The 24288-nt window shown below is 50.3% G+C and overlaps 1 protein-coding gene across 2 annotated transcripts in view; it reads right to left on the reverse strand.

Annotated features, from left to right (window-relative positions):
- Positions 1-24288, reverse strand: part of CENPT (centromere protein T) — a 42231-nt gene that overhangs the window by 16957 nt on the left and 986 nt on the right. For both annotated transcript variants that reach the window (XM_072117630.1, XM_072117629.1), the window contains exons 2-4: positions 15949-16056; positions 11526-11640; positions 11300-11444 (exon numbers count right to left, since the gene is read on the reverse strand). In XM_072117630.1, coding sequence (XP_071973731.1) covers positions 11300-11444; positions 11526-11640; positions 15949-16052 — 364 coding nt within the window. In that variant the 5' untranslated portion in view covers positions 16053-16056. The remainder of the gene's footprint in view (positions 1-11299; positions 11445-11525; positions 11641-15948; positions 16057-24288) is intronic.

Raw genomic sequence — 24288 nt, forward strand, 5'->3', positions numbered from 1 at the left:
TTTTGAATTAATACCTAAAATGCTCTAAAGGAGATTTAAAAAAGTTACACACTCTAAAATAAGACCACTAAAAAGAACAGTCCTTCTCGCAAAAAACAAGCCCTTGTGAGCCAAAAAATAAAAAAGTTATGCATTTGAAAGTCAGTGATGCTTAAATAAACATTTTCGCCAAATTACTTTCTATTCAGTAAAAATGGGGAAAAAAAATTTAAAAACTTGTGCTGAAAAACGTCCCCTCGGCTTATACACGAGTCAATACACACACACGTATATATATATAGATCTTAAAAAATATTTAAAAAATAATAAACTTATATACTCACCCTCCGGTGGCCCAATGTGCAGCGCTGCTCCCCCGATGTCCGTGCGGGTCCTCTTCTGGCTTCCGCGCCAGTCTTCTTTCTTCTCTAACTTTGTGCTGGGCGCCGCCATGTTTTTCTCCCAGGCGGCGCCTAGTATGACGTCAGTAGTGGCGCGTCATACAATGCGCCCGCTGTCTGGGGGAGAACAATGTATACTACTGGGGGCAGGCTGTATACTACTGGGGGCAGGCTGGCTACATACTAGGGGGGTCTGTGACCAATGCATTTCCGACCCTCGGCTTATACTCGAGTCAATAGGTTTTCCCAGTTTTTGATGGTAAAATTAGGGGTCTCGGCTTATACTCGGGTTGGCTTATACTCGTCTATACAGGCAGTCCCCAGGTTACATACAAGATAGGGACTGTAGGTTTGTTCTTAAGTTGAGTTTGTATGTAAGTCGGAACTGTATACTTTATCATTGTAACCCCAGCCAAATATTTTTTTGGTCTCTGTGACAATCGGATTTTAAAAATGTTGGGTTGTCATAAGAACCAGGATTAACAATAAAGCTTCATTGTAGACACCAGTGATAACTGTTATAGCTGTTTTTTGTAGCCTAAGGCTAAAGTACAGTAAATTGCCAACATCCAGAGGTCCGTTTGTAACTAGGGGTCGTATGTAAGTCAGGTGTTCTTAAGTAGGGGACCGCCTGTATACGGTAAATGAGGTCTTTTCGTAATCATGGTGACCCATAGAATAAAAATAATATACCATTTTTATGGTATGGTAAATGGCCAAAAAAAAAAAAAAAACACAAAAAAAGTTCCTAAAAATTGATGATTTTCATTTCCTCCACCAACAAAGAGTTAATAAAATCTCACCAATTAGCTATAGATGCCCCAAAATTATGTACCATAAAAGTGCATCTCATGTGGCAAAAAAATAAGCCCCTATAGGTCCACAATAAAAAAAAAAAAAAATTATAGCCTGTACAATGTGACATAGCAAATCTGCTCTGCATGGCGTCTCCTTCCCTTCTATGCCCAGCCGAGGGCCCATACAGCAGGTTACCACTACATATAGGGTATCCGTGTACTCGGGAGAGATTGGGTATCAAACTTTGGGGAGCCTTTTTTCATTTAATCCATTACAAATGTTTAATTTTCCACCCAAAATGAATGTATTGTCAAAAAATATTACAATTTGTAGACCACACCTCCTTTTTGTTGTAACCCCTATAAAACACCTAAAAGGTTAACAAACTTCTCAAAAGTGGTTTTTCATACGTTGAGGTGTGTAGTTTCCATAATGGGGTAATTTATGAGTCTAGCTATTATTTAGGCCTCTCACAGTCAATTAGAAGTTGAGCAGGTCCATCTAAATATTAGTTTTGGTTATTTTCCCAAAAGTTTGAAAAATGGCACCCAAATTCTGAGCCTCATAACATTCTAGTAAAATATGTGGAATCTTAAAAAAAACTTCCAACATAAAGCAGACATTTGGGAAATGTAAGTTATGAATTTATTTGGGTGCCATGACTATCTGCATCTAAAGTAGAGAATTTAGAACTTTGAAAATAAAGAATTTTTCCAAATTTAGTTATTTTTCATAACTAAACACAAAAGATTTCATCCAAATTTTTAAACTAATTTGAAGTACAATGTGTCACGAGAAAACAATCTTATATCGTTCCAAAGCTATAACCACTTATAGAGACACAGGGCAGATTTGAAAAATGGGACTGCGTCCTTAATGCCAAAAGAGGCCGAGTCCTGTAGGGGTTAAAAGGTAACTGTAAAGGTTATTTATTTTTCACAAATCAATAGCTCTTGGGATGTAAAACAACTTTGCCCATTATCTTTATTACCTATAATCAGTAGTTTCCTTGCTATAGCCCTCAGATTACCTTAGTGCTGCAATGGCTGCCTCCTCTCCATGTGCTGATAAGCCCTGGAATTCGTTAGAGAAACAAAGTGTAAACAAACTACGAATTCATGGGAGAGGAGGAGCTGCTGCTCCCTGCTCATAGAAGAGGTCATGTAACAGTGAAAGCAGCAGAGCTGGAAGTGCATGCAGATGTCTCCTACACAGAATAGGGAGGTACAAGATCTCCCTCTTCCCCATCACTCCCTCCATCCCAATCTGTGATTATACAGAACTTTGTCTGTCTCTGCTCTTCTCACTGTTCACTTCCCCACCATGTCATCGGCAGTGTCAGCTCTGTCCAGAAGAGCTATTAACCCTTAGTGCTCACACAGCACAGGCTATAGACTGCCTGTAACTGGTGTACTAATGATTTCTACCACTTATTACATGTACCCTTCTCCTCCATGTGATGGAAGCTACCAGGCTGGTCACCATATACATCCTGTATGTGCACTGTGCAGTGTTCTGTGGGAAACTAAAAGTAATTTACCATTAAATGCATTAAGGCATCATGGGATCAGTGGGTAAGCTAGCTGGCATCAGCCTGTGGGCATAGACTGACAAACATTAGTCTCCGTTTACTTCACCTCTTGGGAGAAAGATTTTTGTCAAACACAGATAATGTCATAACTTTGGAAAGAAAAGTACAAGCAGCACAAAGGAGGCATCGTTCTGTTTGTTTTCAAAGGGAGAATCACATATAATAATTTGGTAAAATCACTATAGCTTCACAGTTACTCTTTAAAAGCCGCACACCCAGTGCAACAATTAACACGTCATAAACCAATTGAATCAAGCAGTCTGAACGACTATTGTACATCTGACTGGCAGTCACATCTCAATACTGTCACAAGGAGGCTGCATCCTGATAAATCCCCTAGCTAATATCCCTGCAGTTTATACAGGACTGTGCCTGGTCCCTGTTCAGAGGAGGAGGGGGGGGGGGGGGCCCTGCTACACCATGGACATCTTATTGACTGGAGGGCTCATGTGCCTCCTTACTCCTAACAAACAATAGAGCGGTGCAGCACTGGATTGCCTGCAGGGAAATAAGCTAAGCTTAATTATATTATCTGTGGGATATCAGGACACACAAAAAAACAGCCTGGACAACTTGGATACACGAGGACACCTGCTCATAGATGCAGGCACTTAGAAGGAAGGGGGTGCTCCCTTGCCTCTATTCCAGCCCCTGTCTTAAATACACCAAAAGTAGGAGAGTTTCCTGTAAGGAGCAGAAAGCTCAATATTCGGGGTAACCATAAAACATCTACAGAAATACAGGGAGAATAAACAAATCCCAAGCATCAAATCCTGTCACCCAGAGGTCGCACTAACTTTTTCAAGGCAGAGTAAAAATACTCCTCTTAGCATTTTGGAGGAGTAATTTTAGCCGATAAGGAGTACAAAAATTGTAATACTGCAAATAAATAATATTTAAGCATATACATTGTTAAAAAGGAGCTATTTATGCAGGAAAATCATAACTAAAGAAGTTCTCCATGCATAAGCTGGAAATAACAAATTTTTCTGCATCATACACTAAACATAAGCATGAAGATGGAATCCCTACCTTTACTGAAGCCGAAAATCTGCCAATCCAGAACAGTAGAGCATGCGAAAACAAACTCTTCAATAACCGCTGAATTTGAAATAAACTTGAAAAGGTGAAACTGGAACTCAAGTTTGAACTCGGTAAAGTCTTAGCTTTAGCCAAAAATTACAGGTGTGACCTGCGTGTTTTTTGCTTCCAGAGTGCCACTGCTGCCTGAAAATCAAAGTTGCATTCAACTGTATCATTTGTTAAGGAAACTGAAGGTCCCTCCTCGGAAATTGCTGGACTTTATCCTATTTTGCGTAGAAAATCCACGTTCACAGCAGGCTGTAGATAATGGTAGAATTAAGGCTACAGATGCCAGAGCACAGAAGTCTGGATAAATAAGCACATCACCAATCTTGTAAGAAAAAAGAAGTTGGCAGAAGTCTGTCATTTTCATGCCTTTGTACCTTTTGAGAAGGTCGGACACTTCCAGCCATTCCTTTCGTAAACCCTCCTCACTTGGAAGTTTGCACTGATAGGTGGAGGCTATAGCTTCTGGTACACAAAACTTTTGAATAACATTGTTCAAAGAATCATCTTTTGAGATATTGTGGGGGAGAGACATTGGATTTAATACCTGATCAAGGTCACAAAGAATAGATAAATCTGTTAAACTGAAGCGTTCACTTAAATTGTTTAACAGATTGTTAAGAAATTTTTCCTTCACATTTTTAAACTCAGCTTCTGATGTACTGCGATAACTTATTTTAATATCTCTAAAGTACCCTCCACTTGCAGACATTTGGGACAGGAATGCTGCAAGATACTTTCCTGGTGCCTCTCTCATTGTTTCTAACACTAAAGTTACTGCTCTCAATTCACTTAGTAGAACAGAAAAGTTTATATCTTCTGTTTGGAACACCCTACTAACTCTATTGATTACTTCAAGCACGTCTCTTAGTAAGCAAAGAGTTGCAATGAAAATGTATTCTGAGCATCCTTTAAGTAATCCAGGAGCTCGGTCACATAAACTACGTTTTTTTGTAGCCACCAAGTCTGTGAGCACTAAAATAACGGCATCAAAGCTATCATGTAAAGCATCCACAGCCCTTCCGAGTGAAAGCCATCTAACAGAATGAATTTCTTTAAGCGAAATTTGACTCTGCTTCCTGCATTTTCACTAGTTTTTCATGCCTTATAGTAGAGCTGTTAAAATAGCTATAGAGCATACCAATGAGATTTTGCTCATTTCCTAACTGGGAGATTCCTTCAGATGCTTGCGATATGGCAAGTGCCATACGATGAGCAATGCAATGAAAATGCAACATTAAAGGAAACCTTGCCTGCAGTTTTTTTCCTACTCCATTGTGTCTGCCTATCATTACAGCTGCACCATCGGTAGCAAGGCCTAAAATTTTAGTAAAGGAGACACCCCTTTTCTCCAAAAATATTTTTAAAACGTTAACAATGGCATCTGCAGAACACTCTCCATGCAGCTCTAAATTTGCCCAAAAGTGTGTCTGTGGCACACTGCCATTAACTGTTCTGACATAAAGTATCATTTTATGATGCACAGCAATGTCAGTGGATTCATCAATTAATAAAGAAATACATGGACTTCTTTTTATTTCATTCTCTATGTCTGATGCTATTGTTTCAGACAATGCAGACTCTATCTCTGTAAGCGTACAGTGATGAAGGTTAATGTGCTTTTCTTTAATAGCATTATTTCCTAATGATTTTATTAAGGTCATAATGGGCTTAAATTTAGACTGGGGCATTTCTTCTTTTCCCATAGTATACAATGTCCTAAATATGGCCATTTCTCCAGAAGTTGCTTCCAAGGATGCTACCATGAATGTTTTGGGCACAGTATTTTGATGTGCTACAGATAATAAAGATGCCTTATGCTCCACTGTCTCTTCGTGACGTAAAAATGTAGATCGCTGCAAGTTAACGGCACCACTTGTCGCCATTACCACTTTCATTTTTGCTCGCCGCCATTCGCAACAAAAAGCCTGCCCACTTTTTTCATTGAATTCCAGCCATGCGAATTCACGTAGCCACTTAGATAAGAATTTGTTGTGTGTCTTACTTTTTTTTAGACAAGGGTTGCTCAGAGTCAGCAATGTTATCACTTGAAGGCTCTCGAGGACTTACTTTATCACAGCAGTCACTATTACTACTGCAGGCAATAGGAACGGATTCATCCATTGCAATAGGAACGGATTCATCCATTGCAATAGGAACGGATTCATCCATTGCAATAGGAACGGATTCATCCATTACAATATTTGCCGCTAAATGTGAGACATTAGTAGAATTATCTGTGTCCTGTTCTAGGGCCTTTTCAGTATTTTCACGAAGGTCAGATCTGCTGGTGTTGGTGTTCTTATTGAAATATTTTAACAAGCTCACTTGTTTTTTAACTGACTCCATTACTAATCTGGAAAAAAAAAGAAAACACAAAAATTGCTTTCAAACATGGCTTCTAGCTAACGTAACTGAGGTTGTGTTCACACAGGCTATGCTTGAATGCATTTAGATATTCAAGCCAAGTACTTTACCAGGACAAAGTTACTCCTTATAGACAATATTGTCCTCATTTCCGATTGCAAGTGTTTCAGCGGAAACACATATGCGATCGGGCAAGCCTTTAGCCCACAGCTTTTGAGTTTCAAAACTGTACACAAACGCTGTGAGTGAACACACCCTTAATGACCAACAAATAGTTTCAGCCAGGGGGGGAGAAAATCAACCCTTACCAGCTGAGGTAGCTTCACAGATCTGAGTCTCTGACTAAAAATGAAGGCAGGGTCACAGCAGGGAAGCAGTGGAGGTGCTCTGGAAGAAGAAAATGAGTGTGGTAGCAGCGGATGGCAGGAAGCTGGAAGGAGATGCATCAAAGTCACAGGCTGGCATACAGCAAAAGGTTAAGCCATGTTCACACGTGCCACAAATGTTGCTTTTCATGGGCTTTGTTTCCCTGGAAATGCATATGCAATGGAAAAGCATATCCTGATCCGGGCTGTGTTCTTCTTTAACCTTGACAGCCCGGGATCACCCAAAAAAGAAACTTATAATTAGCAGCCCGGAGTGCAGGGACATCAATTTTTGTGACCTTATGTACCTGCACTCCGGGCTGCTAATTGTAAGTTCCTTTTTTAGGTGATCAAGGTTAAAGAAGAACACAGCCTGGATCAGGATGAAGAGGAGAATAAGTGAGTATTTGTTTTTTTTCTTTACTATTTTTAACTGGTAGACTTCCTTTAAGCAATACAAAGCACTGGAATTTGGTTTCCAATTGCATGCTTTTCCCTGGAAATGCATATGCAATGGAAACAAGGCCCATCCCCCGTGCGCTATGAAACGGCAATGCTAGTGGCACATGTAACCGTTGCCTTACACTCTAGAAGCCAAAGCAAAATTGGTGCTGAAGTGCTCTCCAAGACCCACAACAAATAAATGTCAGGTGTGAGCGAAAAAATAAACCCTTACCAACTGAGGTAACTTCACAGATCTAAGTCTCTGACTAAAAATGAAATGAAGGCAGGGTCACAGCCAGGAAGCAGTGGAGGGGCCCTGGAAGATGAAAATGAGTGTGGTAGCAGCAGTGGGTGGCAGTAGATGGCACTCTGGAGGCTGGAAGGAGAGGTTTCAAAGTCACAGGCAGCAAAGGGTTACACTTTCGAAAGTCAAAGCAGCATCCTCAGGGTGGTTTCCCACATGACGATTGTGTCAAGTTTTTAAATGCATGCGTATATGCACTTTGGCCAAACCTCCTCCCACTTGCGTTTGGGATCAGTTTAAAAACGCTACACAAATGCCACGAGGAAAACCGTCCTCAATGTCCGACAGCAAATAATGTCAGGGGTGACTGAGCGAAAAATCAACCCTTACCAGCTGAGGTAGCTTCACAGATCTAAGTCTCTGACTAAAAATGAAGGCAGGGTCACAGCCAGGAAGCAGTGGAGGGGCCCTGGAAGATGAAAATGAGTGTGGTAGCAGTGGATGGCACTCTGGAAGCTGGAAGGAGATGTTTCAAAGTCACAAACAGGCAGCAAAGGGTTACACTCTAGAAGCCTGAGGGCGCTTTCACACGATGCGTTGCGTTTTTGACGCATTGCAAAGGCTTCAGCCTTCATCACATACTTGGGTTACATTGCATTTCCACTGCATTCTAAAACTAAATGTAACCTCAGCATGTGATCAAGCCTGTAGCCAAAAACGTATCAAAAAATGTGAAACAACGCATTGTGTGGTTCAAATGTTATGTTTTTCAGATGCAGTTTTTGGGGCCAAAAACTGGTGTGGATGAGAATGGGTGGGAACATATAATATATACATATAATCCAGCAGTTTGCAGCCTTTCACCTTCTTCAATGGGCAGCATGTGAAGACTTTGGTTACACATGATCTGATAAAAAAAAATGAGGCCCTTAACCCCTTAACGCTCTGCGCCGTAGCTCTACGGCGCAGAGGTATAAGGGATGTATGAAGAGTGCTCACGGGCTGAGTCCTCTTCATACAAAGGTGGGGGTTCTTGCAGAAAAGTCGCCGGAGGCGTTTAAAAGACGGCGGCGCGCGGGCGGCGCGCGGGCGGCGCCATCTTTTTTCCGATCGCTGCGCCCCCGAACGTCATCGGGGGGTGGCGATCGGTTACCATGGTAGCCTCGGGTCTTCTTTTGACACGAGGCTACATGGCTTATGCAGGTTCGTTACAATGAGCCAGTGGCTCATTGTAACGTATGACCTGCAAAAATGCCATATATTGCAATACTGTAGTATTGCAGTATATGGTAGGAGCGATCTGACCATCTAGGGTTAATGTACCCTAGATGGTCTAAAAAAGTGAAAAAAAAAAAAGTTTAAAAAATTAATAAAATATTAAAAGTTCAAATCACCCCCCTTTCCCTAGAACGGATATAATACATAATAAACAGTAAAAATCACAAACATATTAGGTATCGCCGCATCCCAAAATGCCCGATCAAAATATAAAAACGGTTACGGGCAACGGTGACCTCCGAGGCGGGAAATGGCGCCCAAATGTCCGAAATGCGACTTTTACACCTTTTTACATAACATAAAAAATGAAATAAAAAATTATCAAAATGTCACACAGACCTCAAAATGGTAGCAATGAAAACGTTGCCTCATTTTGCAAAAAATGACCCCCCACACATCTCCGTGCACCAAAGTATGAAAAAGTTATTAGCGTCAGAAGATGGCAAAAAATTTTTTTTTCTTTTTTGTACACATTCGTTTAATTTTTGAAAATGTATTAAAACACAATAAAACCTATACAAATTTGGTATCACCGCGATCGTACCGAACCAAAGAATAAAGTAGGCATGTTATTTGGAGCGAAGAGTGAAAGTCGTAAAAACTGAGCCCACAAGAACGTGACGCACGTGCGGTTTTTTAAAAATTTTTCCACATTTGGAATTTTTTTTCAGCTTCGCAGTACACGGCATGTTAAAATAAATAACATTACGGGAAAGTAAAATTTGTTACGCACAAAATAAGCCCTCAAACAGGTCTGTACACATAAAAATGAAAAAGTTATGGATTTTTGAAGTTGGAGAGCGAGAAATGAGCTGAAAAACCCTGCGTCCTTAAGGGGTTAAATTGATCTGATGTACCATAAACATCAGGGCCAATACAGGGAGCTTTTCTGCCCAAATATAAGGTCCTCTATTTACCTGACAGAGGACAAATATAAATGTTTGCCTGCACCTGGTAATCCACCTGTCTTACACTGCATGTGCAGTGTGAATGCCTCATGTCTGTACTGTTCTATGTAACTACTGTGTATGCAATCACTTATTCCTTGCAAAAGTGCACAACCACTATAGGTGAAACGCCACAGTCTTCACTGTGGCTGTGAAATAGGCAATGTAAATATTTTAATTACACACTCACAAAATTCTGAAACCGCTCACCGGGACCCAGGAACCACACTGCTTAGTCCCGACTGCCACAGCTCCCGCCGTCTCCAAGCTCCGCCCACAGCAAGTGCACAGTCAGGAGGGGCTTGAGTAATATACAAGGTTGAGGGGCAGGCATGCAGCCAATAACAAAGCCCCATACACGCTGCTTAATATCAGCAGTGTGAAAGGAGCTTGGTTATTGGCCTTGTGCGCAGAGTGGTGCGCGGCGATTCTCATTATGATCGCGAATCGCGATCCTGCAAATGAGCGCGTCGACCCGCGCGCTACACATGATAATCGCCATGCGTACTTTTACGCATGGCGATTATTTTGGGGGGTAATCGTGCCTCATCACGCGTCATAGACGCGTGCTGAGGCGTTAATGCGACCTCTGCTGTCACCCATATACCGTATATACTCCAGTATAAGCCGAGACCCCTAATTTTACCACCAAAAACTGGGAAAACCTATTGACTCGAGCATAAGCTGAGGGTGGGAAATGCATTGGTCACAGACCCCCCAGTATATAGCCAGCCAGCCCCCTGTAGTATACAGCCTGCCCCCTGTAGTATACAGCCTGCCCCCTGTAGTATACAGCCTGCCCCCAGTAGTATACAGCCTGCCCCCAGTAGTATACAGCCTGCCCCCAGTAGTATACAGCCACCCCAGCCTGCCCCCAGCAGTATACAGCCACCCCAGCCTGCCCCAGCAGTATACAGCCATCCCAGCCTGCCCCCAGTAGTATACAGCCACCCCAGCCTGCCCCCAGTAGTATACAGCCACCCCAGCCTGCCCCCAGCAGTATACAGCCACCCCAGCCTGCCCCCAGCAGTATACAGCCACCCCAGCCTGCCCCCAGCAGTATACAGCCACCCCAGCCAGCCCCCAGTAGTACACAGCCACCGCAGCCTGTCACCAGTAGTACACAGCCACCGCAGCCTGCCCCCAGTGGTATACAGCCACCGCAGCCTGCCCCCAGTGGTATACAGCCACCGCAGCCTGCCCCCAGCAATATAGAGACATCGGGGGAGCCGCGATGAGCAGCAGGGCCACCGGAGGGCGAGTATATATGTTTATTATTATTATTATTTATTAAGTGCACTGCCATTTGTGTATTGACTTGTGTATAAGCCGAGGGGACGTTTTTCAGCAATTTTTTTGTGCTGAAAAACTCAGCTTTTACACGAGTATATAAGGTAATTCTTTATACAAGTAGCAGCATCTAATGGTTAAAGGGAGTCTGCAACTTCCCAGATCACCAAACAGATGAAAACAGCATTGTATACGACACTACCAGACATAGATTTCTTGTTTCCAAGCCATCTGTCATTTTAGAGAAAATTCTGTGGTTCATTTGATGCAAATGAGTGTAATGAGACGCTGCTGTCCTGCACCTGATGCACTCAGAAGCTCATTTGCAGAAAGTTGAAAATTGAATTTTGCGTAAAATGACACACGATAGGAAACCAGGGAAGGTATGTCTTTACTATACAGTGCCTTACACGAGGCTGGTTTTACCTGCAAGGGAGGCAGGAATTGATAACCTCTCATTAATAATAAAAGGAATCTGGTCACTAACAGACCTGCATCACACATACCGTTTTGAATTATTTTTTTTAACAATGTCCTCGGAGTGATTTTATCTAAATCTTCTAAAATGGGATAAGATCCTTTCTTCGCAGACCTTGTTTTCCTTTTGGTATTAGTTTCCACCTTTCTTTTAAGAACTGAAACTTCAAGTGCCTGAGACACACAAAAAGGTATATGTTATAAAGGTGTCCTGGGAAGTAAGTTTCCAAATACTTGAAAGAAAACTATCAATACCGATCTTCCAAGAGAATGTCTCACTCTGTCCTTCATTTTACTGCGTAAATTCATAGATGGGGATGATGAGTTCTCGTCCTGATGAGCATAAGAGGAAGACGGTCGCTGACTCACCCTACAGATAGAATTTAGAATAATTATCATTGACATCAAAAAATTGTAAGAACTGGGTATGTTTATTATGTTGTTTGCATCAGGCTTTTGGTTTAGTTAGTTCATTTTACACAACGATATCCTCTTAGATGACTGTGGCTGGTCTGTGTATCAGTCTTTGTAGGGTCAATCTTTTAACACTGGATTTGTTTTATAGCCTGTGTATATGAACACACCCTGCTCACAGAAGGGAGTGCTATAGAAGCAACATAAATATAGATTCTTCTGCACCAACATACCAATTCACTGGTCTATAGATAAACTCTACTCAGCCTGTATCTGCTCTACATTCAAGGTGATGGTGGCTAGTCCTTGAATGAAGTCCTATTTTTGACAGCCAGGTCGATTACCTCTGCAGAGGGCTTCTCGAAACCCTGGGCACCACGAGTAAAACTGAGATTGTAATTATAAGATCATCACTTTAATAAACATAGATTCATTCATTTGTTTTATCCCATGGAAAGCACCCACCTAAAATAACACTGATTCTCCTACCCCTTGTTGGGGTTGGTACCCAGTCTTTAAGATGTTGTATCTGAGAACAATCTGATGTGCACAAGTTGAGCCCCTTCTACCTTGCATTTCATAGATCCCCTAGGCCTCTGGTGAAGGCAAAACCTGCAATGTTCTCCGTAGGAATGTTGCAAGGTGACGAAACAGTGAGAGAAAGTGTAAAATCTTTGCCTTGCTACATTATTTTCATATTGGAGGTAAAGAAATATAACAAAATTAAAGAGGATGAGAATCTGAAAGTGTATTTATATCCACTCCATTAGGGAATTGTGAGTTATTAGAGAGGGATCCTTATGTTCAAGATCCTCATCTAGTGATCAGAGCATAGAGATAACATTCCCTGGAGGACCCGTGCTGTCCTGCATTACACAATCCTGTGATGGTCCATGTTTGTTATTCCCTTCCCACAGGATTAAAGTTAAAGGGGTATTAAATTTAATTTAATTCATTTGCTATATGTAAACATTTCTCAAAATTGGATGCTATTAAAAAAAATATTCCTGTGTGAAAATGTCCCTTAGAAACGAGATGGCTTCCTCGGATACGACCACCTCACACTCTGGCAGCGTTGGCCAGACATGCGCTATTGATCCCTGCCTGACCACCTGGATTCAGCAATCATTGCCACAGGACGGCTGCAGGACATCCAGTAACTCCAGGACACTTCATATACAAAAGCTTTTTGTTTCTTTGTGCAATCCCTCCAGCAGAGGTGGCTGTATCCAAGGACACAGTCTTGTTTCTAAGGGACCATATCACTACATTTATGAGAAATTATCTTCACACAGGTAAAACATTTTTAATAACATCTTACGTCTTGCTGCGCATGGGGGAGTATGAAGAGGGCTCACGGGCTGAGCCCTCTTCATACTCACCGGGCATTTGCTTCATAATGAAGCAAACGCCCGTCGCTAACACCTGCGATCGGTGCTTGCAACGATCGCGGGTGTTAACCCTTTGATTGCCGCCGGCAAAGCTGCGCGTGGGCGCCGCCATCTTGGCTCCGATCTTCACTCCCCGTGACGTCACCGGGGAGCGGCGATCCGTTGTCATGACAGCCTCGGATCACATAAAGATCCGAGGCTATCATGATCTAGGCCAGTGATGGCGAACCTTTTAGCGGCCGAGTGCCCAAACTGCAACCCAAACCCCCCTTATTTATTGTGAGGTGCCAACCAAAAATTAAAGCAGTAACTTATTGCTCCCTGTTCCACAACAACATTCAATCATATTGGCCTCCGGAGGACAAGATGGAAAATCTGCATCATTTTAGCTGTTTTTCCAGTGTCCCTCGGTAGACAGAGAATCGTGGGGCCAGCAGGAGGTCCTCCAAAGATACTTCAGCCCTGTCTACTCATTCTCCCTCTTCCTACAGTCCCAAGTAGCGAAGTATCACTTAAATAAATGACTGAAAGCCGCATCTTTTATGTTGCTTGCAACTGCAGGAAGATTCTTTGAGTCCTGGCTGGTGTGCTTGGGCGATGGCCCGTGTGCCCACAGAAAGGGTTCTGAGTGCCGCCTCTGGCACCCGTGCCATGGGTTAGCCACCACTAATCTAGGCTATTACAATGTGCGATCTGCACATTGTAATAGATGGTATGCAAAATCCCCATATACTGCCATACTGTAGTATGGCAGTATATGGTAGGATCAATCAGACAACCTAGGGTTAAAGTACCCTAGGGAGTCTGAAAAATAGTAAAAAATATAAATAAACAGTAAAAATCCTAAACACATTAGGTATCTCCGCGTTCGAAAATGCTGCCCGATCTATCAAAATATAATAACCGTTTTTCACTGCGTTTTACCCCGTAGCGGAAAATAGCGCCCGAAGTTGCAAATTGCATTTTTTTGCCATTTTGAAAAATAGAAAAGATTCTATAAAAGGTGATCAAAAAGTCGCACAGTCCTAAAAATAAAAGCGTTGAAAACGTCATCAGAAGTCGCAAAAAATGACACCCACAGCTCTGTAAACTAAAGTATGAAAAAGTTATTAGCGCAAGAACACTGTAAAATGAAGAATTTTTTTTCTGTACAGGAGGTTTTAATTTTTGTAAATGTATGAAAACATTATAAAACCTATACAAATTTGGTATCCCCGTGATCGTATTGACCCAATGAATGAAATAGACCTGTCATTTGGGGCGCACAGTGAAAGCTGTAAAAACCAAGCCCACAAGAAATGGCGCAAATGTGTTTTTTCATCATTTTCACTGCATTTGGAATTTTTTTCCCGCTTCCCAGTACATGGCATGGAATATTTAATACCATCACTACGAAGTGCAATTTGTTACGCAGAAAATAAGACATCACACAGCTCTGTACATGGAAAAATAAAAAAGTTATAGATTTTTGCAGGTGGGGAGTGAAAAATAAAAATGCAAAAACGAAAAAGGGCCTGGTCCTTAAGGGGTTAATGAATCTGGATATGAATGCCCAGACGAGAATACCCCTTTAGCATTCTGACTAACGGATCATGAAAACAGAGGTCCTATTCTCCCTCACTGATGGAGCAGCAGGTATGAAGTATGTGCCCTTATGATGCATCTAATGTCAACAGGAGATTTCCACTACCTATGGCACCCTTGTAAAGTATAAATAGAGCAGCATGATGCACTCTCCAGCTGCCAGTACCATCAACTGGGGAGAACAGGACCATTCTCAGGATTTGCGGGAATACTAGGGCAAACCCCACTTTGTACCTAACCTGTTTAACCCTTTAAAGGGGTATGCCGGGAATATGAACGTTTGATACAAAAACTCATAATGCTATAAATAAATTAATGTAACAAAACTCAATGTCATTAGTCACAAAATGGAGCTTACATAGTTTGATTTTATGATTCACAAAATTTTATGGTCTCTCTAAAGTAGGTGGAGTTCTCAGTAAATCCTCCTCCCTCTTATGCTCTGCTACCAGTGATGATCTAACAGACTTTCTTGCTCTGTTACCATAGTAATGATGTGTAACTGCCATCACCACAACTCTGGCCATACTGGATGCACTGCAACCAACCGACAACAGCCAAACCTAGTGGTGATCACATGACCCTGCCCAGACGTGTGATGTGGGCATGTGACCAGCGGCATCTTCTGTCCTGTGTCTGCTCCGTGCGGAGGAAATTAACGGACTGATTAAAGGGCCAGTTTAATTCTTCATTACAGTCTATGTCACCAGCATTTTTCTGCTAAGGGGAGCTACATTTTAAATAACAACTAATTACATATTAGCTTTTATTTTAAGGACCCATTTTATATGAATAATGCTGATTCCTGGAATACCCCTTTAAATACAGGATAACAGGATAAAAATCGCCCCCAAAACTCTCACAATGATACCTTTATACCATATGGCTTTTGAAGAGTCTCCCCATTTTGTCTGGTTGCTATACACAAAACATCAAATAATAGCTTCCACATCAAAAAAGAAAATAAATGAAGGGGAAAAAAGCTAGAAAGATTTTAATACCTTTTGGGTAAACTAGCACATAATTTAAGAGGAGATCATACACAATGGGGCATATTTATCAGGACCTGGCGTGGCGCAGAGGCCCTGAAATAATTGCAAATGCTAGATTATTGCTAGCTTTTGTGATTACTTGCCCCAATCCGCCACCTTCACGCCAGTTTCATATGTGAATAGTCGCCGTGACTGACGTAGTATAAACGCTGCACAGCCGGCTGCCCCGATACATCAAGAGGCGGAAGCATGCTCACCCGGATATAAAAAAATCCTGAGCATGTGGGTATCATTTACCTTCTTTTAGACTGATGCCTTACTTCTGTCCGTACCGGCTCCGTTGCCAGTATCCCCTTCAGCAGAGACCGGGTGGTAATGTTATCTTCCAGGGAGTCTTCCATTTGCCTTAAAATAACATATGTTAATTGACAAAACTAATGAATACCTTGTAGCAGGGTTTAAAAATAATAGCCCTCACCTGCCGAGATTGGGGGGGTTGCGCAAGGCTGTGACCCTCACTGGCTGGGGGGGGGGATTGTGTTTGTTTGTCACGAGTCGTGGCCCTCACTGGCCTGGGGCTGTGGTGGTCACTAGTGGGGGGGGGGGGTCAGTAGTTGTGGCTGTCACTAGTCAGGGAGGGTCAGGAGTCGTGGCTGTTACCAGCCGGGGGTGGGGTGGGGGGTTTGGGGTCAGGAGTCGTGGCCATCATTAGTCGGGGGGGGGGGGGATGTCAGGAGTCGTGGCCGTCAGGAGTCGTGGCCGTCACTAGTCGGGGGGGGGGGGGGGACAGGAGTCGTGGCCGTCACCAGTCGGGGGGGTTGGGGTTTGTTAATCTCAGGAGTCGTGGCCGTCACCAGTCGGGGGGGGGGGGGGCGGGGGAGAGGGGGATTCGTGGCCGTCACCAGTCGGGGGGGAGGGCGTCTGTTCTGGAGTCGTGGCCGTCACCAGTCGGGGGGGGGGGGTGGGTGGGAGGGTCAGGAGTCATGGCCGTCACCAGTCGGGGGGGTCAGGAGTCGTGGCCGTCACTAGTTGGGGGGGGGGGGGGGCTTTACGAGTCGTGGCCGTCACTAGTCGGGGGGGGGGGGGCTTTACAAGTCGTGGCCGTCACTAGTCAGGGGGGGTGGGGGCTTTACGAGTTGTGGCCGTCACTAGTCGGGGGGGGGGTTACGAGTCGCGGCCGTCACTAGTCGGGGGGGGGGGGGGGGTGTTACGAGTCGTGGCCATCACTAGTCGGGGGGGGGGGTGTTTACGAGTCGTGGCCATCACTAGTCGGGGGGGGGGGGGTTCAGGAGTTGGCTGTCACAAGTCGGGGGGTCAGGAGTCGTGGCCGTCACTAGTGGGAGGGTCAAGAGTCGTGGCCATTACTAGTCGGGGGGGGGGGTGGTTACGAGTCGTGGCCGTCACTAGTCGAGGGGGGGGTTTACGAGTCGTGGCCATCACTAGTCGGGGGGGGGGTGTTTACGAGTCGTGGCCATCACTAGTCGGGGGGGGGGGGGTCAGGAGTTGTGGCTGTCACTAGTCGGGGGGGGGGGGGGTTCAGGAGTTGGCTATCACTAGTCGGGGGGTCAGGAGTCGTGGCCGTCACTAGTGGGAGGGTCAGGAGTCGTGGCCATCACTAGTCGGGGGTGGTGGTTATGAGTCGCGGCCGTCACTAGTCGGGGGGGGGGGGGTTCGAGTCGTGGCCATCACTAGTCGGGGGGGGGGGGGGGTTTCAGGAGTTGGCTGTCACAAGTCGGGGGGTCAGGAGTCGTGGCCGTCACTAGTGGGAGGGTCAGGAGTCGTGGCCATTACTAGTCGGGGGGGTGGTTACGAATCGTGGCCGTCACTAGTCGGGGGGGGGGGGGTTACGAGTCGTGGCCATCACTAGTCGGGGGGGGGTGTTTACGAGTCGTGGCCATCACTAGTCGGGGGGGGGTGTTCAGGAGTTGTGGCTGCCACTAGTCGGGGGGGGGGGGTCAGGAGTTGTGGCTGTCACTAGTCGGGGGGGAGGGGTTAGGAGTCGTGGCCATCACTAGTCGGGGGGGGGGGTGGTTATGAGTCGCGGCCGTCACTAGTCGGGGGGGGGGGGTTCGAGTTGTGGCCATCACTAGTCGGGGGGGGGGGTGTTTACGAGTCGTGGCCATCACTTGTCCGGGGGGGGGGGGGGTTTCAGGAGTTGGCTGTCATAAGTCGGGGGGTCAGGAGTCGTGGCCGTCACTAGTGGGAGGGTCAGGAGTCGTGGCCATTACTAGTCGGGGGGGTGGTTACGAATCGTGGCCGTCACTAGTCGGGGGGGTGGGTTACGAGTCGTGGCCATCACTAGTCGGGGGGGGGGTGTTTACGAGTCGTGGCCATCACTAGTCGGGGGGGGGGGGGGTCAGGAGTTGTGGCTGCCACTAGTCGGGGGGGGGGGGGGTCAGGAGTTGTGGCTGTCACTAGTCGGGGGGGGGGGGAGGGGTTAGGAGTCGTAGCCGTCACTAGTCGGGGGGGGGGGTTTACGAGTCGCGGCCGTCACTAGTCGGGGGGGGGGGGGGGGACGAGTCATGGCTGTCACTAATCGGGGGGGGGGGGGGGGGTTACGAGTCGTGGCTGTCACTAGTCGGGGGCAGGTTCAGGAGTTGGCTGTCACTAGTCGAGGGGTCAGGAGTCGTGGCCATCACTAGTGGGAGGGTCAGGAGTCGTGGCCATCACTAGTCGGGGGGTGGTTACGAGTCGTGGCCGTCACTAGTCGGGGGGGGGGGGTTACGAGTCATAGCCATCACTAGTCGGGGGGGGGGGTTACGAGTCGTGGCCATCACTAGTCGGGGGGGGGGGTCAGGAGTTGTGGCTGTCACTAGTCGGGGGGGAGGGGGGTTCAGGAGTTGGCTGTCACTAGTCGGGGGGTCAGGAGTCGTGGCCGTCACTAGTCGGGGGGTGGAGGGGTCAGGAGTCGTGGCCGTCACTAGTTGGGGGTGGGGGGGGGGTCAGGAGTTGTGTCCGTCACTAGTCGGGGGGGGGGGGGTCAGGAGTCGTGGCCGTCACTAGTCGGGGGGGGGGGGGGACAGGAGTCGTGGCCGTCACCAGTCGGGGGGGTTGGGGTTTGTTAATCTCAGGAGTCGTGGCCGTCACCAGTCGGGGGGGGGGGGGGCGGGGGAGAGGGGGATTCGTGGCCGTCACCAGTCGGGGGGAGGGCGTCTGTTCTGGAGTCGTGGCCGTCACCAGTCGGGGGGGGGGAGGGTCAGGAGTCATGGCCGTCACCAGTCGGGGCGGTCAGGAGTCGTGGCCGTCACTAGTCGGGGGGGGGGGGCTTTACGAGTCGTGGCCGTCACTAGTCGGGAGGGGGGGGCTTTACAAGTCGTGGCCGTCACTAGTCAGGGGGGGTGGGGGCTTTACGAGTTGTGGCCGTCACTAGTCGGGGGGGGGGGGTTACGAGTCGCGGCCGTCACTAGTCGGGGGGGGGTGTTACGAGTCGTGGCCATCACTAGTCGGGGGGGGGGGTGTTTACGAGTCGTGGCCATCACTAGTCGGGGGGGGGGGGGGGTTCAGGAGTTGGCTGTCACAAGTCGGGGGGTCAGGAGTCGTGGCCGTCACTAGTGGGAGGGTCAAGAGTCGTGGCCATTACTAGTCGGGGGGGTTGTTTACGAGTCGTGGCCGTCACTAGTCGAGGGGGGGTTTTACGAGTCGTGGCCATCACTAGTCGGGGGGGGGGGTGTTTACGAGTCGTGGCCATCACTAGTCGGGGGGGGGGTCAGGAGTTGTGGCTGTCACTAGTCGGGGGGGGGGGGTTCAGGAGTTGGCTATCACTAGTCGGGGGGTCAGGAGTCGTGGCCGTCACTAGTGGGAGGGTCAGGAGTCGTGGCCATCACTAGTCGGGGGTGGTGGTTATGAGTCGCGGCCGTCACTAGTCGGGGGGGGGTTCGAGTCGTGGCCATCACTAGTCGGGGGGGGGGTTTCAGGAGTTGGCTGTCACAAGTCGGGGGGTCAGGAGTCGTGGCCGTCACTAGTGGGAGGGTCAGGAGTCGTGGCCATTACTAGTCGGGGGGGTGGTTACGAATCGTGGCCGTCACTAGTCGGGGGGGGGGGTTACGAGTCGTGGCCATCACTAGTCGGGGGGGGGGTGTTTACGAGTCGTGGCCATCACTAGTCGGGGGGGGGGGGTTCAGGAGTTGTGGCTGCCACTAGTCGGGGGGGGGGGGGGTCAGGAGTTGTGGCTGTCACTAGTCGGGGGGGAGGGGTTAGGAGTCGTGGCCATCACTAGTCGGGGGGGGGTGGTTATGAGTCGCGGCCGTCACTAGTCGGGGGGGGGGGTCGAGTCGTGGCCATCACTAGTCGGGGGGGGGGGGTGTGTTTACGAGTCGTGGCCATCACTTGTCCGGGGGGGGGGGGGGTTTCAGGAGTTGGCTGTCATAAGTCGGGGGGTCAGGAGTCGTGGCCGTCACTAGTGGGAGGGTCAGGAGTCGTGGCCATTACTAGTCGGGGGGGTGGTTACGAATCGTGGCCGTCACTAGTCGGGGGGGGGGGTTACGAGTCGTGGCCATCACTAGTCGGGGGGGGGGGGGGTCAGGAGTTGTGGCTGCCACTAGTCGGGGGGGGGGTCAGGAGTTGTGGCTGTCACTAGTCGGGGGGGGGGGAGGGGTTAGGAGTCGTAGCCGTCACTAGTCGGGGGGGGGGGGTTTACGAGTCGCGGCCGTCACTAGTCGGGGGGGGGGGGGACGAGTCATGGCTGTCACTAATCGGGGGGGGGGGGGGTTACGAGTCGTGGCTGTCACTAGTCGGGGGCAGGTTCAGGAGTTGGCTGTCACTAGTCGAGGGGTCAGGAGTCGTGGCCATCACTAGTGGGAGGGTCAGGAGTCGTGGCCATCACTAGTCGGGGGGTGGTTACGAGTCGTGGCCGTCACTAGTCGGGGGGGGGGTGTTACGAGTCGTGGCCATCACTAGTCGGGGGGGGGGGTTACGAGTCGTGGCCATCACTAGTCGGGGGGGGGGGGTCAGGAGTTGTGGCTGTCACCAGTCGGGGGGGGGGGGGTTCAGGAGTTGGCTGTCACTAGTCGGGGGGTCAGGAGTCGTGGCCGTCACTAGTCGGGGGGTGGAGGGGTCAGGAGTCGTGGCCGTCACTAGTTGGGGGTGGGGGGGGGGGTCAGGAGTTGTGTCCGTCACTAGTCGGGGGGGGGGGGGGTCAGGAGTCGTGGCCGTCACTAGTCGGGGGGGGGGGGGGGTCAGGAGTCGTGGCCGTCCGTCACTAGTCGGGGGGGTTCAGGAGTCGTGACCGTCACTAGTCGGGGGGGGGGTTCAGGAGTCGTGACCGTCACTAGTCGGGGGGGGTCAGGAGTCGTGGCCGTCACTAGTCGGGGGGGGGGTGGTGGTTACGAGTTAGTCGGGGGGGGGTGTTATGAGTCGTGGCCGTCACTAGTCGGGGGTCAGGAGTCGTGGCCGTCACTAGTCGGGGAGGGGGGGGGGGGGGGAGTCAGGAGTCGTGGCCGTCACTAGTCGGGGGGTCAGGAGTCGTGGCCGTCACTAGTCGGGGGGGGGGTCAGGAGTCGTGGCCGTCACTAGTCGGGGGGGGGTCAGGAGTCGTGGCCGTCACTAGTCGGGGGGGTCAGGAGTCGTGGCCGTCACTAGTCGGGGGGGTCAGGAGTCGTGGCCGTCACTAGTCGGGGGGGTCAGGAGTCGTGGCCGTCACTAGTCGGGGGGGTCAGGAGTCGTGGCCGTCACTAGTCGGGGGGGTCAGGAGTCGTGGCCGTCACTAGTCGGGGGGTCAGGAGTCGTGGCCGTCACTAGTCGGGGGGATCAGGAGTCGTGGCCGTCACTAGTCGGGGGGTCAGGAGTCGTGGCCATTACTAGTCGGGGGGTGGTTACGAATCGTGGCCGTCACTAGTCGGGGGGGGGGTTACGAGTCGTGGCCATCACTAGTCGGGGGGGGGGTGTTTACGAGTCGTGGCCATCACTAGTCGGGGGTGGGGGGTCAGGAGTTGTGGCTGCCACTAGTCAGGGGGGGGGGTCAGGAGTTGTGGCTGTCACTAGTCGGGGGGGGAGTGGTTAGGAGTCGTGGCCATCACTAGTCGGGGGGGGGGGTGGTTATGAGTCGCGGCCGTCACTAGTCGGAGGGGGGGTGGTTATGAGTCGCGGCCGTCACTAGTCGGGGGGGGTTCGAGTCGTGGCCATCACTAGTCGGGGGGGGGGTGTTTACGAGTCGTGGCCATCACTTGTCCGGGGGGGGGGGGGGGTTTCAGGAGTTGGCTGTCACAAGTCGGGGGGTCAGGAGTCGTGGCCGTCACTAGTGGGAGGGTCAGGAGTCGTGGCCATTACTAGTCGGGGGGGTGGTTACGAATCGTGGCCGTCACTAGTCGGGGGGGGGTTACGAGTCGTGGCCATCACTAGTCGGGGGGGGTGTTTACGAGTCGTGGCCATCACTAGTCGGGGGGGGGGGTCAGGAGTTGTGGCTGCCACTAGTCGGGGGGGGGGGTCAGGAGTTGTGGCTGTCACTAGTCGGGGGGGGGGAGGGGTTAGGAGTCGTAGCCGTCACTAGTCGGGGGGGGGGGGGGGTTTACGAGTCGCGGCCGTCACTAGTCGGGGGGGGGGGGGGGACGAGTCATGGCTGTCACTAATCGGGGGGGGGGGTTACGAGTCGTGGCTGTCACTAGTCGGGGCAGGTTCAGGAGTTGGCTGTCACTAGTCGAGGGGTCAGGAGTCGTGGCCATCACTAGTGGGAGGGTCAGGAGTCGTGGCCATCACTAGTCGGGGGGGTGGTTACGAGTCGTGGCCATCACTAGTCGGGGGGGGGGGTCAGGAGTTGTGGCTGTCACTAGTCGGGGGGGGGGGGGTTCAGGAGTTGGCTGTCACTAGTCGGGGGGTCAGGAGTCGTGGCCGTCACTAGTCGGGGGGTGGAGGGGTCAGGAGTTGTGTCCGTCACTAGTTGGGGGGGGGGGGGTCAGGAGTTGTGTCCGTCACTAGTCGGGGGGGGGGGTCAGGAGTCGTGGCCGTCACTAGTCGGGGGGGGGGGGTCAGGAGTCGTGGCCGTCCGTCACTAGTCGGGGGGGTTCAGGAGTCGTGACCGTCACTAGTCGGGGGGGGGGGTCAGGAGTCGTGGCCGTCACTAGTCGGGGGGGGGGGGTTACGAGTCGTGGACGTCACTAGTCGGGGGGGGGGGGTGTTTACGAGTCGTGGCCGTCACTAGTCGGGGGGGGGGGGTTACGAGTTAGTCGGGGGGGGGGTGTTATGAGTCGTGGCCGTCACTAGTCGCGGGGTCAGGAGTCGTGGCCGTCACTAGTCGCGGGGTCAGGAGTCGTGGCCGTCACTAGTCGCGGGGTCAGGAGTCGTGGCCGTCACTAGTCGCGGGGTCAGGAGTCGTCGCCGTCACTAGTCGCGGGGTCAGGAGTCGTCGCCGTCACTAGTCGCGGGGTCAGGAGTCGTGGCCGTCACTAGTCGCGGGGTCAGGAGTCGTGGCCGTCACTAGTCGCGGGGTCAGGAGTCGTCGCCGTCACTAGTCGGGGGGGTCAGGAGTCGTGGCCGTCACTAGTCGGGGGGGGGTCAGGAGTCGTGGCCGTCACTAGTCGGGGGGGGGTCAGGAGTCGTGGCCGTCACTAGTCGGGGGGGTCAGGAGTCGTGGCCATCACTAGTCGGGGGGGTGGTTACGAGTCGTGGCCGTCACTAGTCGGGGGGGGGGGTTACGAGTCGTGGCCATCACTAGTCGGGGGGGGGGGGTTACGAGTCGTGGCCATCACTAGTCGGGGGGGGGTCAGGAGTTGTGGCTGTCACTAGTCGGGGGGGGGGGGGGGGGTTCAGGAGTTGGCTGTCACTAGTCGGGGGGTCAGGAGTCGTGGCCGTCACTAGTCGGGGGGTGGAGGGGTCAGGAGTCGTGGCCGTCACTAGTTGGGGGTGGGGGGGGTCAGGAGTTGTGTCCGTCACTAGTCGGGGGGGGGGGGGGGTCAGGAGTCGTGGCCGTCACTAGTCGGGGGGGTTCAGGAGTCGTGACCGTCACTAGTCGGGGGGGGGTCAGGAGTCGTGGCCGTCACTAGTCGGGGGGGGGGGTTACGAGTCGTGGACGTCACTAGTCGGGGGGGGGGGGTTTACGAGTCGTGGCCGTCACTAGTCGGGGGGGGGGGGGGTTACGAGTTAGTCGGGGGGGGGGTGTTATGAGTCGTGGCCGTCACTAGTCGCGGGGTCAGGAGTCGTGGCCGTCACTAGTCGCGGGGTCAGGAGTCGTGGCCGTCACTAGTCGCGGGGGGGGGGTCAGGAGTCGTGGCCGTCACTAGTCGGGGGGGGGGGGTCAGGAGTCGTGGCCGTCACTAGTCGGGGGGGGGGTCAGGAGTCGTGGCCGTCACTAGTCGGGGGGGGGGGGTCAGGAGTCGTGGCCGTCACTAGTCGGGGGGGGGGGGGTCAGGAGTCGTGGCCGTCACTAGTCGGGGGGGTCAGGAGTCGTGGCCGTCACTAGTCGGGGGGGTCAGGAGTCGTGGCCGTCACTAGTCGGGGGGGTCAGGAGTCGTGGCCGTCACTAGTCGGGGGGGTCAGGAGTCGTGGCCGTCACTAGTCGGGGGGGTCAGGAGTCGTGGCCGTCACTAGTCGGGGGGGTCAGGAGTCGTGGCCGTCACTAGTCGGGGGGGTCAGGAGTCGTGGCCGTCACTAGTCGGGGGGGTCAGGAGTCGTGGCCGTCACTAGTCGGGGGGGTCAGGAGTCGTGGCC

This window comes from Engystomops pustulosus, chromosome 7 (genome assembly GCF_040894005.1).
Source record: "Engystomops pustulosus chromosome 7, aEngPut4.maternal, whole genome shotgun sequence".
Classification (NCBI taxonomy): Eukaryota; Metazoa; Chordata; class Amphibia; order Anura; family Leptodactylidae; genus Engystomops; species Engystomops pustulosus.